This window comes from Pelmatolapia mariae, linkage group LG2 (genome assembly GCF_036321145.2).
Source record: "Pelmatolapia mariae isolate MD_Pm_ZW linkage group LG2, Pm_UMD_F_2, whole genome shotgun sequence".
NCBI lineage: Eukaryota > Metazoa > Chordata > Actinopteri > Cichliformes > Cichlidae > Pelmatolapia > Pelmatolapia mariae.
The window spans coordinates 27,432,516-27,446,095 of NC_086228.1; the positions used below are offsets into that span (position 1 = coordinate 27,432,516).

Consider the following 13,580-nt stretch of genomic DNA (forward strand, 5'->3'; position numbering starts at 1 on the left):
TTATTTATTTGACCTTATACGAAGGGACACGCTGTTAAAAGACTTTCAGAACCGAGCCTTGGTTATTTCTAAACAAATTACAAATGATAACATAAACAGGCTTCATAAGTCAACAAATAGACATAGTTGAAAATGTGAATTTTTTTTTTGTTATGCTTTCAACCTTTTTAATTTCTAGCCACAGCTTTAATCCAGGAAAAAGGTTTTGTTAAATGGAAGTGCTTATTTTAAATCTTGATCATTTTGATTCAGGTACAGTGAGTTTAGTTACTGTTTGATACATTTCACTTTTGTGTGATTTGTTTCAAAATGACTGGTGATTGTTGGCAAAATTATCATGTCAAAGGCTAGATGTTCTAAAGACTGCAAAAAGAGCCCAGGGGAAATGTCAGCGAACAGTCCCTTACAGACCATTTGAATGACAACAAGCTAAAAGTTATTTGTTTTCTCCAGAAACCCTCAAAATATATTGTATAGCTCATGTCTACGCTTTTAAAGTAAAGGTTTCTACAGTAACACTGTTTTTTACCCTTTGACATAAAACACAGATATAAAAACTATGAAATATGAATACACTATAAAATTAATAAATGGAAAATTAAATAAAACTTTTGAACAAAACATGAAGTAGAAATTTTTATTGTATGTTACAGCTCACCTTACATTATCTAAGGTCCAGCCTTACCTTTTCTTTGTTAGGTAAAGTCTGAGTCCTGGTAAAAGTGTCTCCTCCATTAATACTGATCAGTTCTCCATCTACAGGTGGAAAGGGGGCCGGGAAAACCACTACGTCACTCTTAAGTGTGTCTGCGCTGAAACACACATCATATTGCTGAGTAGCTTTAGAGTAAGACCAGCTCCCATCAGGGTGGGTGGTGATCATGGGGGCGCTGTATCTGCTGAAAGTACCGTCTGTCCTATGGCATCTGACTGCTATTAAAGTGATGAGGCTGAGCAGAAAGATGACGGACACTGACACAATGGCGATCAGCAGATACAGGTTCAAATCCGAGAAGCTGTCCTCCTTTACAGGCACATGTCTGAACTGAGTCTGGATTTCAGCCGTGCTTTCAACCACCACCACATCAACAGACACAGTAGCTGACAGGGAGGGTTCTCCATTATCAGAAACCAAGACCACCAAGGGGTGAGTTTTGAGGTCATTGTCACTCATTCTCCTCCTAGTCCTGATCTCCCCGGTGCTGGTTCCGATCCTGAACAGGTTGTTTCCTTTGGGCTCAGATATGTGAAAAGAGAGCAGCGCATTGTATCCAGAGTCCGCGTCTACAGCCCTGATCTTTGCCACAAAGTATCCCGCTTCAGCAGAATAGGGGATGTTCTCACTGTTAACAGAGCCGTCCTCAGAATATGGTGCGAGAATCGTGGGACTGTTGTCATTTTCATCCAGGATAAAAATGTTGACAGTCACGTTGCTGCTGAGTGGAGGAACACCAGAGTCTGTGGCCTGAACTTTAAACTGGAACGTTTTTAACTCCTCATAGTTAAAAGACTGCAGGCTGATTATGTCTCCAGTCTCTGAGTTGATGTTTAATAATGTAGATAATGGCACTGAGTCACTGCTGCTATGTGAAAAGGAATAGCTCACTTGACTATTTCGATCAATGTCTGCATCAGCTGCTGTCACTGTTTTAATAACTGCTCCTACTGGACTGTTTTCTTTCACGTAGACGCTGATCACACCTTCTGAAAACTGAGGTTTGTTGTCATTTACATCTGACACATGAACAGTTATAACACTCGTGCTGGAGAGAGGTGGGCTGCCCTCATCAGTAGCAGTGATGCTGATGTTGTACTGAGGTGCAGTCTCTCGGTCAAGAGGACCGTCCACAACTAATGAATATGAATTCTTGTAGTTTGACTCTAATTTAAAAGGAACATTATTGGAAATTTTACATGTCACCATCCCATTTTTACCTCCATCTTTATCAAATACTGAAACAAGAGCAATGGCTGTGTCAACTGATGCGTCCTCTTTAACAGTGTTCAACAGTGATGTGACTGAAATTTCAGGTGCGTTGTCATTAACGTCTAATACTTCAACCAGTAATTTAGCATGTGAACTCATGGGAAAAACTGCGCTGTCAAAGGCTTGCACTCGAAGTTCAAAAGCATTATTTTCTTCAAAATCAATATTCCTTTTACTTGTTACAGTTCCTGTTTGTTCGTCTATAGAAAACAAATCAGTTTTTTTCCCCTGACCGACTTCACTGAATGAATAAATCACTTTTCCATTTTGTCCTTCATCTACATCAGTGGCATTCAGTGTAATTATTGATGTGCCTATTTTAACATTTTCGTAGACTCTGGCTTTATACAACCTTTGGCTGAAAACCGGAGGATTGTCATTAATATCTAACACATTGATTATTACAGTCATACTTCCGGATTTAGCAGGTGTTCCTCCATCGATGGCAGTCAGTGTGAGCGTAATCACAGACTGTTTTTCTCTGTCTAAAACTCTCTGAAGTACCAGCTCAGGAGTTACACCCTCTTCTTTATGTGTAGTCAATGAAAAATGTTCATTTTGACTCAGCTTGTAGGTATTTACGGAATTTTTCCCCACGTCCGCATCGTTAGCTTGATGCAGAGGAAATTTCGCCCCTGCTGCCGTGTTCTCAGTTACGTTGATTACCTGCGACGTGCGTTCAAATGAAGGGGAATTATCGTTGACATCTAATATTAACAGTTCAATACGGTACAGTTTCAGAGGGTTATTAATAACAGCTTCTACACTGAGTGAGCATTTGGGCTCATCACCGCAAAGCTCCTCTCGATCTATTCTCCCGTTAACATAGAGGGCTCCAGTTTTTAGATTTACCTCGAAATATTTCCTCTTTGATCCAGCAACGATCTGAAACATGCGGGGCTCCAAATCCTGGACACTAATGCTCAAATCTTTCGCGACATTTCCGACAACAGTCCCCAGATTCACCTCCTCTGAGACGGAGTAAGAGAGCTGCCCAGAAATCTTTTCCCAGTAACAATCCAGCAGCACGAAGACGAGATATATCCACACACAGCTCGATCTGCTCGGCCCAGTCATAATTATGTTCAAGGAGAAAAAGCATAAAAATCGACACGGTGTGTAACGGCATAAATAGAAAAAAAACAATAGGTCTATGGCAGAATATCAGCGTTTCTCGTACCGTTCTCTTTCGCCCTCTGATTCTCTTTGTCTGAATCGCCTGATAAACATAATCGTCATTTGAATCTGGGAGGAGCCCCGAGCCATTCAAAGAGGAAGCTCAAATGTAAAAGTCTGCAATGTCCCCGTGTGGACATTTGCGAAAACTACACACATTATCAAACGTGTTAATACACTTGACCCTCCTAAACGAACAGTCAAATATTAACCCCAGTGTAAGACGTTGCCATCATGATTATGTATGCCATTCTGCTATTCTGTGTTTTTATGAATACTATTTCTGTTGGAAGCTAACTTCGAAGTAAAGGTAAAAAATGAATCATCTTATTGCGATTAAGGAGATTTAAAACAAACAAACAAACAACTAAAAAAAATTAAAGAGGGATATTAATTAATCATCCGAACACTTTGTTTCTATATTCTTTTGCTAATTTGAATGTTTCTGTGTTTATTAGAGCATCATCACAGCTACATGGAGAGTGATTTTCACGTTGCAAAACCAGTTTAATTTAGACATAAAAGTGGAGCAAGCCCACATTAGCATAATCTCCCTTTTAAAAATGACACGAACAAAAAACGTTGCATTTTTATACACATTCAGTATTTGTTAATATTTTCTCTATATTTTCTTTAATTAAATCGAATAACTGAAAATTTTTTGTTCAAAATGCTCAATTGAATATGTAAATCACAATTCAACCTTGAAGAGCAATGATAACCTTTTCTACACTGCAAAAGATATGTATCAATTTATCAGTCAAAGTACACACATATCCTAAGATCTTCAAGAAAAAAAGAAAAAGGAAAAATAACAGGACCACAAATGGTGGACTACACGTTGAAATATCTAACAGATAGACAGCTGCGATTTAGATGAGAACTCATCATCAAATACACAGCATCTGACAGTTCTAGTTTAAATCACTAGATACACCACGGCTAAGATAAGAAAAAAAATGGAACATTTAAACTGCAATGACGAGCAATGACAATGAGCAAGTATTTAAAAATTTCATGGACTCACCTTTTCTTTGTTAGGCAAAGTCTGAGTCCTGGTAAAAGTGTCTCCTCCGTTAATACTGATCAGTTCTGCATCTACAGGTGGAAACGGGGCGGGGAAGACCACTACGTCACTCTTGAGCGTGTCTGAGCTGAAACACACGTCATACTGCTGAGTAGCTTTAGAGTAAGACCAGCTCCCGTCAGGGTGGGTGGTGATCATGGGGGCGCTGTACCTGCTGAAAGTGCCGTCTGTCCTGTGGCATCTGACTGCTATTAAAGTGATGAGGCTGAGCAGAAAGATGACGGACACCGACACAATGGCGATCAGCAGATACAGGTTCAAATCCGAGAAGCTGTCCTCCTTTACAGGCACATGTCTGAACTGAGTCTGGATTTCAGCCGTGCTTTCAACCACCACCACATCAACAGACACAGTAGCTGACAGGGAGGGTTCTCCATTATCAGAGACCAAGACCACCAAGGGATGAGTTTTGAGGTCATTGTCACTCATTCTCCTCTTAGTCCTGATCTCCCCGGTGCTGGTTCCGATCCTGAACAAGTTGTTTCCTTTGGGCTCAGACAGGTAATAAGAAAGCAGCGCATTGTATCCAGAGTCTGCGTCTACAGCCCTGATCTTTGCCACAAAGTATCCCGCTTCAGCAGAATAGGGGATGCTCTCACTGTTAACGGAGCCGTGCTCAGAATATGGCGCGAGAATCGTGGGACTGTTGTCATTTTCGTCCAGGATTAAAACGTTGACAGTCACGTTGCTGCTGAGTGGAGGAACACCAGAGTCTGTGGCCTGAACTTTAAACTGGAACGTTTTTAACTCCTCATAGTTAAAAGACTGCAGGCTGATTATGTCTCCAGTCTCTGAGTTGATGTTTAATAATGTAGATAACGGCACTGAGTCACTGCTGCTTTGTAAAAAGGAATAGCTCACTTGACTATTTTGATCAATGTCTGCATCAGCTGCTGTCACTGTTTTAATGACTGCTCCTACTGGACTGTTTTCTTTCACGTAGACGTTGATCACACTTTCTGTAAACTGAGGTTTGTTGTCATTTACATCCGACACATGAACAGTTACAACACTCGTGCTGGAGAGAGGTGGGCTGCCCTCATCAGTAGCAGTGATGCTGATGTTGTACTGAGGTGCAGTCTCTCGGTCAAGAGGACCGTCCACAACTAATGAATATGAATTCTTGTAATTTGACTCCAATTTAAAAGGAACATTATTGGAAATTTTACATGTCACCATCCCATTTTTACCTCCATCTTTATCAAATACTGAAACAAGAGCAATGGCTGTGTCAACTGATGCGTCCTCTTTAACAGTGTTCAACAGTGATGTGACTGAAATTTCAGGTGCGTTGTCATTAACGTCTAATACTTCAACCAGTAATTTAGCATGTGAACTCATAGGCGAGGAAGCTCCATCACTGGCTTGTACTTGAAGTTCAAAAGCATTATTTTCTTCAAAATCAATATTCCTTTTGCTCGTTACAGTCCCTGTTTGTTCATCTATAGAAAACACATCTATTTGTTTCCCACGACCAACTTTGCTGAATAAATAAATCACCTTTCCATTTTGTCCTTCATCTAAATCAGTGGCATTCAGTGTAATTATTGATGTGCCTATTTTAACATTTTCATAGACTCTGGCTTTATACAACCTTTGGCTGAAAACCGGAGGATTGTCATTAATATCTAATACATAGATTATTATAGTCATACTTCCGGATTTAGCAGGTGTTCCTCCATCGATTGCAGTCAGTGTGAGCGTAATCACAGACTGTTTTTCTCTGTCTAAAACTCTCTGAAGCACCAGCTCAGGACTTACACCCTCTTCTTTATGTGTAGTCAATGAAAAATGTTCATTTTGACTCAGCTTGTAGGTATTTACGGAATTTTTTCCAACGTCTGCATCGTGTGCTTGATGCAGAGGAAATTTCATTCCTGCCGCTGTGCTCTCAGAAATGTCGATTTCTTGCGACGTGCGTTCAAATGAAGGGGAATTATCATTCACATCTAAAATAATAATTTCAATACGGTACAGTTTCAGAGGGTTATTAATAACAGCTTCTACACTGAGTGAGCATTTGGGCTCATCACCGCAAAGCTCCTCTCGATCTATTCTCCCGTTAACATAGAGGGCTCCAGTTTTTAGATTTACCTCGAAATATTTCCTCTTTGATCCAGCAACGATTTGAAACATGCGGGGCTCCAAATCCTGGACATTGATGCTCAGATCTTTCGCGACATTTCCGACAACAGTCCCCAGATTCACCTCCTCTGAGACGGAGTAAGAGAGCTGCCCAGAAACCGTTTCAGAGTAACAATCCAGCAGCACGAAGACGAGATATATCCACACACAGCTCGATCTGCCGGGTCCAGTCATAATTGCATTCAACAAGAAAAGGTATAAAATAGTCACGGCGTTTATCATGAAACAATCAAACCTCAGAAACAACGAAAGGCGCCCACGTTTATTCTGGCACATTTCCTATAAACATAATCAGTGTTCAGTCCCGTTCTCGTTCGCCCTCTAAATCTCTTTGTCTGAATCGCCTGAGAGACATTATCATCCTCTGAATCTGGGAGGAGCCCCGAGACCCTACAGAGAGAATTTAAATGTGGTGGTCTACAATGTCCCCGTGTGGACAATTGGAAGGACTGCACTCAACTTCCAATATGTCATTACACTTCAGTTCTACAGTAGTTTAGATGCCAGTCCTACTGCCTTTACGCTGAAACATTCACCACGGAAACATTGTGACCGCATGTCATTCCACTCATTTTTCAGGAAGGTCTTTTCACGCTAAAGCTAACACAGGAAACTGCTGAGCGATTTTCCTGTAACTAAAGAGCTTTGAAATTCGAAGACAATTTCCGACACAAATAAAATCGATAAACGTTTGTTTTCCGTTTTTCAGGGTTCATCAAATCAGTCTTTTTTCACGTCTATGGAGTCCTATCACACACAAAGTCCAGGGATACTGAATATAAAAATTGCGATTTAATCTGAAAATACTCTACATGAATACAAAAAACCCCACATCTGCCTCATTATTTTCTGATTGAAAATTTCATTAATTAACATGTATTCCACACGTTTCTGGGAGTAACATGCATGATTTCTCGATGCTCCTTACCGTTCTCAGTTAGAACGTCACTCTGGCTACACAAAAATCAATTTAAAAATCCAATGTGAGACATTAAAAGTAGAGTTTTATTCTACTGTGCTACGTTGAAGACTACCGTGTTCCAAACCCCACAAGACAGATGGATGCACCAAATCCCCAAGTGTTCTGAAATTTGCAAGGAAAAAAATATGATCCAGCATGCACCACTAATTTAGATGGGAAAAGCATCACAAGAAACCAGAGCTAGTTACACTTTATTCCAAGGTACTACACTCGTAGTATTTCTGTATTTAAGTCAAATTGCAGATTTTTTCCCTACTTGGGCAGGATAGACCAAAAATTAGATAGCTAAGAAAACTTTATCCATTGACCGTTAATTTACACCCATCACACAAGATGCGCAATTAGAAATACTTAATTCATCCATATTCTTACCTTTTCTTTGTTAGGTAAAGTCTGAGTCCTGGTAAAAGTGTCTCCTCCGTTAATGCTGATCAGTTCTGCATCTACAGGTGGAAACGGGGCGGGGAAAACTACCACGTCACTCTTGAGCGTGTCTGAGCTGAAACACACGTCATACTGCTGAGTAGCTTTAGAGTAAGACCAGCTCCCGTCAGGGTGGGTGGTGATCATGGGGGCGCTGTACCTGCTGAAAGTGCCGTCTGTCCTATGGCATCTGACTGCTATTAAAGTGATGAGGCTGAGCAGAAAGATGACGGACACCGACACAATGGCGATCAGCAGATACAGGTTCAAATCCGAGAAGCTGTCCTCCTTTACAGGCACATGTCTGAGCTGAGTCTGGATTTCAGCCGTGCTTTCAACCACCACCACATCAATCGACACAGTAGCTGACAGGGAGGGTTCTCCGTTATCAGAGACCAAGACCACCAAGGGATGAGTTTTAAGGTCATTGTCACTCAATCTCCTCTTAGTCCTGATCTCCCCGGTGCTGGTTCCGATCCTGAACAGGTTGTTTCCTTTGGGCTCAGACAGGTGATAAGAAAGCAGCGCATTGTATCCAGAGTCTGCGTCTACAGCCCTGATCTTTGCCACAAAGTATCCCGCTTCAGCAGAATAGGGGATGCTCTCACTGTTAACGGAGCCGTGCTGAGAATATGGCGCGAGAATCGTGGGACTGTTGTCATTTTCATCCAGGATTAAAATGTTGACAGTCACGTTACTGCTGAGCGGAGGAACACCAGAGTCTGTGGCCTGAACTTTAAACTGGAACGTTTTTAACTCCTCATAGTTAAAAGACTGCAGGCTGATTATATCTCCAGTCTCTGAGTTGATGTTTAATAATGTAGACAGTGCGACTGAGTTAATTTTGCTTTCCAAAAAACTGTAAGTCACTTCACCATTTTTGTTCATATCTGCATCAAAGGCGGTTACCGTTTTGAGAATTGTCCCCACGTGGCAGTTTTCTTTAACATAAATGTTAATTATCGGTGATGAGAACTGAGGCGCGTTATCATTAACATCAGAAACTTGAATAGGGATAATACTGGTGCTAGAGAGCGGGGGACTACCGCCATCGCTTGCTATTATGGTGACGTCGTAGCTAGAGACCATCTCTCGGTCTAGGGGGGCAACCACTATTAATGAGTAATAATTTTTATAGTTTGTTTCCAATTTAAAGGGAGCATCTTCATCTACTATACAATGCACTTCACCGTTCTTACCGCCATCTTTGTCTACCACCGAAACAAGTGCAACAGCGGTGCCTGCTTTTGCATCCTCCTTCACAGTATTCAGTAGTGACGTCACAAAAATCTCAGGCGCATTGTCGTTTAGGTCCAACACTTCAACCAGCACCTTACAATGAGCGGACATCGGAGGTTGGCCTTTATCACTGGCCTGTGCACGAATCTCAAAGACGGGGTGTTCTTCAAAATCCACATTTCCTTCCACCGTCAGTGTGCCCGTGTTCGGATCGATTTTAAAAATCTGCAGCACATGGTCCTGCTCCTTTGTGCTAAGTGTATATATGATTTGTTTATTTGTTCCTTCATCTGCATCTGTAGCATTTAAAGTCAGGACTGTAGTGCCTGTCGGTACGTTTTCAAACACACGCACTTTATACAACGAGTTTGCAAACACTGGTGTGTTATCATTAATGTCTAAAACATTAATCATAATATCTGATGTTCCAGACTTCGGTGGACTTCCATCATCTAAGGCTGTTAACGTGAGCTTAATCAGAGGTTCCTTTTCTCTGTCTAAGACTTTCTGTAACATTAACTCAGTCGAAATACTCTCTCCTGATTTGCTTATTGCTAATGAAAAATGTTCATTCGAGCTCAGCCTGTATGTGTTGATGCCGTTCTTTCCAACATCAGCATCGTAGGCCTGCAGTAGGGGGAATTTTATCCCGGGTAATGTGCTTTCGGGAATGTCTATATTCTGTGATTTTGCAATGAAATGCGGAAAATTGTCATTGACATCAAGAATATTAATCTCTATACGGTACAGCATTAAAGGTTCGTTTATCACAGCCTCGACAGTTACGGCACATCTCACAGTTTTCCCGCAGAGCTTCTCTCTGTCTATTCTCTCATTCACGTAGAGGACTCCAGTCTTCGTATTTACCTCGAAATATTTTCTTTTAGATCCTCCAACAATCCTGAACATACGGGTTTCCAAATCTGGTATGTTTAAATGTAAATCCTTGGCGATATTTCCAACAACTGTTCCCGAGTTTACCTCCTCTGAGACGGAGTAAGAGAGCTGCCCAGACGCTTCATTACAACAATAATCCAGTATCAGAAGTATTAAGTATATCAACGAAAAGCAGTTGCGACACGATAAAGGCATAATTCCGTTCAGCACAACACGGCATACATTCGAATTCGAAATTCCTATAAAAAATTCGAACAAATGTAGTACATATACCACCAATTTTCAGACCAGACGGGTGGCTGTCGCAATGTACCCACACCTACTACTCTCTTTGTTACAACACCGTGTGGACTGTCTCTGGGAGGAGCGTTAAACACAAAACGGAAGCTGTCGTGTTACGGTCTATACCGTCTCCTTGTGGTGACTGTGATTATCCACACCTACTGGCTCATGAAAAAGAACAAAATTGATATAATTTTTCTTTCTGTGATACAAAGATAGTTAAGATTGCATTACATCGTACAAAGAGACAACCCAGAGAAAGCCCAGATGCTCAATCAATGAGATGATCGCAAAACTAAACTAGTTGTCATTTCAGGACCACGGAGAGCACCGTTTGACTTTTCATCTCGATGGAAGAGACTACATGCTGTGTAGCTAAAGGAAAGTAGCTACAGAAAAATTAATAGTAAAATATAAAATCAGACAAAATAATGGAGCAAAGGTATAATATTTCACACATTTCTGTTGCACAAATGAATTTAAAGGTACAGAATTTCTAACAACAGTGATTAAAAAAATAATGAAACAGTCAAGACCACTCTTATGTCAGTTGTTAAATATTTTCTGTTAAAAACAGTAACTGAAAAGCATCACGCTATGGAAACTGATGCAATCAGGACCAAGAGAAGGGATCTGTAGATTTTATGGACTCACCTTTTCTTTGTTAGGTAAAGTCTGAGTCCTGGTAAAAGTGTCTCCTCCATTAATACTGATCAGTTCTCCGTCTACAGGTGGAAACGAGGCGGGGAAGACCACTACGTCGCTCTTGAGCGTGTCTGAGCTGAAACACACGTCATACTGCTGAGTAGCTTTAGAGTAAGACCAGCTCCCGTCAGGGTGGGTGGTGATCATGGGGGCGCTGTACCTGCTGAAAGTGCCGTCTGTCCTGTGGCATCTGACTGCTATTAAAGTGATGAGGCTGAGCAGAAAAATGACGGACACCGACACAATGGCGATCAGCAGATACAGGTTCAAATCCGAGAAGCTGTCCTCCTTTACAGGCACATGTCTGAACTGAGTCTGGATTTCAGCTGTGCTTTCAACCACCACCACATCAATCGACACAGTAGCTGACAGGGAGGGTTCTCCGTTATCAGAGACCAAGACCACCAAGGGGTGAGTTTTGAGGTCATTGTCACTCATTCTCCTCCTAGTCCTGATCTCCCCGGTGCTAGTTCCGATCCTGTACAGGTTGTTTCCTTTGGGCTCAGACAGGTGATAAGAGAGTAGCGCATTGTATCCAGAGTCTGCGTCTACAGCCCTGATCTTTGCCACAAAGTATCCCGCTTCAGCAGAATAGGGGATATTCTCACTGTTAACGGAGCCATGCTCAGAATATGGCACGAGAATCGTGGGACTGTTGTCATTTTCATCCAGGATTAAAACGTTAACAGTCACGTTGCTGCTGAGTGGAGGAACACCAGAGTCTGTGGCCTGAACTTCAAACTGGAAAGTTTTTAACTCCTCATAGTTAAAAGACTGCAGACTGATTATATCTCCAGTCTTAGAGTTTACATTTACCATTGTCGAGATTGGCAAGGAGTTACTTTTACTCTCAACAATGGAATAGCTTACCTGTCCATTTTGATCAATATCTACATCCAGTGCAGATACTCGTTGCAGAGTAGCTCCCAGTGGACTGTTTTCTTTTAAATACAAATTGAACACAGTGTCTGAAAACTTAGGGGGGTTGTCATTAACATCTGAAATATAAACATTAAAATCCTTCGTACTTGTGAGAGCTGGGATTCCATCGTCTGTAGCTGTGATAGTGATATTATATTGGGAATGACTCTCTCTGTCTAGCTGACCATCTACTACCAAGGAGTAGTAATTTTTATAATTCGTTTGCAACTTAAAGGGGCTTTCACTTTTAATATCACAGTGGACTATTCCGTTTTTACCCCCATCTCTGTCCACGACTGACACAAGTGCAATAGCAGTACCTATTTTTGCATCCTCTTTTACAGTGTTACTGAGGGTGGTTACAGATATTTCAGGGCTATTGTCATTTAAATCCACTACTTCTATTAATACTTTGCACTGTGCTGTCATTTGAGGAGAGCCTTTATCAGAAGCTTGCACGCGGATTTCAAAAGCCGGGTGCTCTTCAAAGTCAATCTTCCCCTTAACTGTCAATAATCCCGTGTGCTCATCAATTTGAAATATATTGAGAACATGGTCTTGGTCCTTGCTGCTTAGTGAATATGAAATTTCCCCGTTTGGCCCTTCATCACTGTCCGTCGCCGTCACAGTTATCACTGATGTGCCTGGCGGTGTGTTTTCAGTGACACTTGTTTTATACAGTGGTTTGGTAAATATTGGGACGTTATCATTATTGTCTAAGACATTGATTATTAACTGTGAGGTTCCGGATTTCGGTGGTGTTCCGCCGTCTACAGCAGTCAGCGTGAGTCTTATTACTGGTTGTTTTTCTCGGTCTAAAGGTTTCTGGAGGACTAGTTCAGCAGACACGCTCTCTCCTTTATTCACTGCTAATGAAAAGTGTTCATTTGCACTTAATTTGTACATACTCATGCCATTTTTCCCCACATCGGCATCAAAGGCTGACAATACAAGAAATTTAGTCCCGGGTAATGTGATTTCTGCTATTTCAATACTTTGCGAGTCAGTACTGAAAGCTGGATAATTATCATTAACATCTAGAATATTTATTTCTAAGCGATATAGCTTAAGTGGAGCATTTATCACAGCCTCCAGGCTCTGTGTGCATTTCGTGGCCTTTCCACAGAGCTCCTCTCTGTCTATCCTATCACTGACAAAGAGAACGCCCGTCTTTAGATTTACCTCGAAATATTTTCTCTTTGATCCGCTAACGATCTGAAACATGCGAGACTCCAGCTCCTGGACATCTAGGTTTAGATCCTTGGCTATGTTTCCTACAGAAGTCCCTCGATTCACCTCTTCTGATATCGAGTACGAGAGCTGCCCGGACACTGTTTCCGAATAAAAATCCAGCAGGAAAAAAACCAAGTATATCACCACAGGACTTGTGTTAATTGAAGCCATAATCCAAAAGGACATCAAACCAACTTTAAATGTGTCCCGTTTATGTCAAATATTGACAGGAAATGTTATCAATTTTCTTCTGTTTCGTCCTCAGCGCAGATCATGCTCGAGCCTTTTCTCCGTGCTCCTGTGTTTCTTTGTGTCAAAGCCCAACAAGACATCATTACGTTATTAATCTGGGAGGGGCCTCGGGACTTATGTCTCTGATTTATGGTCTACACCGCCCTCTTATGGCTCTATACACCAATTACAACAGAAATCAAGGGAAAATAAAATAAATGTCATCAGTCCAGTTTTACAGCACCAGAAAACATCAGGTTGATTTGTTAGGA

The 13,580-nt window shown here is 41.4% G+C and overlaps 2 protein-coding genes across 26 annotated transcripts in view; both read right to left on the reverse strand.

The window, feature by feature from the left end:
- Positions 1 to 13,580, reverse strand: part of LOC134644677 (protocadherin alpha-C2-like) — a 199,885-nt gene that overhangs the window by 71,516 nt on the left and 114,789 nt on the right. Inside the window, exon 1 of one of the 25 annotated variants that reach the window (XM_063497742.1) lies at positions 4,191 to 6,690. The exons of the other annotated variants lie outside the window; for them this stretch is intronic. Coding sequence (XP_063353812.1) covers positions 4,191 to 6,671 — 2,481 coding nt within the window. The 5' untranslated portion in view covers positions 6,672 to 6,690. Of the gene's footprint in view, positions 1 to 4,190; positions 6,691 to 13,580 lie in introns of those variants that run through there. 25 annotated transcript variants of the gene reach the window in all.
- LOC134637828 (protocadherin alpha-10-like) lies at positions 6,892 to 13,413 on the reverse strand. The gene is made up of 4 exons (XM_063488355.1): positions 10,873 to 13,413; positions 9,000 to 9,174; positions 7,750 to 8,897; positions 6,892 to 6,918 (listed from the first exon to the last, which is right to left on the reverse strand). Exons 1-4 carry the CDS (start codon positions 13,261 to 13,263, stop codon positions 6,892 to 6,894), a joined length of 3,741 nt encoding a protein of 1,246 aa, XP_063344425.1. The 5' UTR covers positions 13,264 to 13,413.

Coding starts and splice junctions, on each gene's coding strand:
- LOC134637828 (XM_063488355.1), bottom strand. CDS start 13,263: ATGTCCTTTTGGATTATGGCTTCAATTAACACAAGTCCTGTGGTGATA. Junction 9,175..10,872: donor CTTTACCTAACAAAGAAAAG/GTGAGTCCATAA, acceptor ATTCGTGCACAG/GCCAGTGATAAAGGCCAACC. Junction 8,898..8,999: donor GGTGGTAGACAAAGATGGCG/GTAAGAACGGTG, acceptor TTGCCCCCCTAG/ACCGAGAGATGGTCTCTAGC.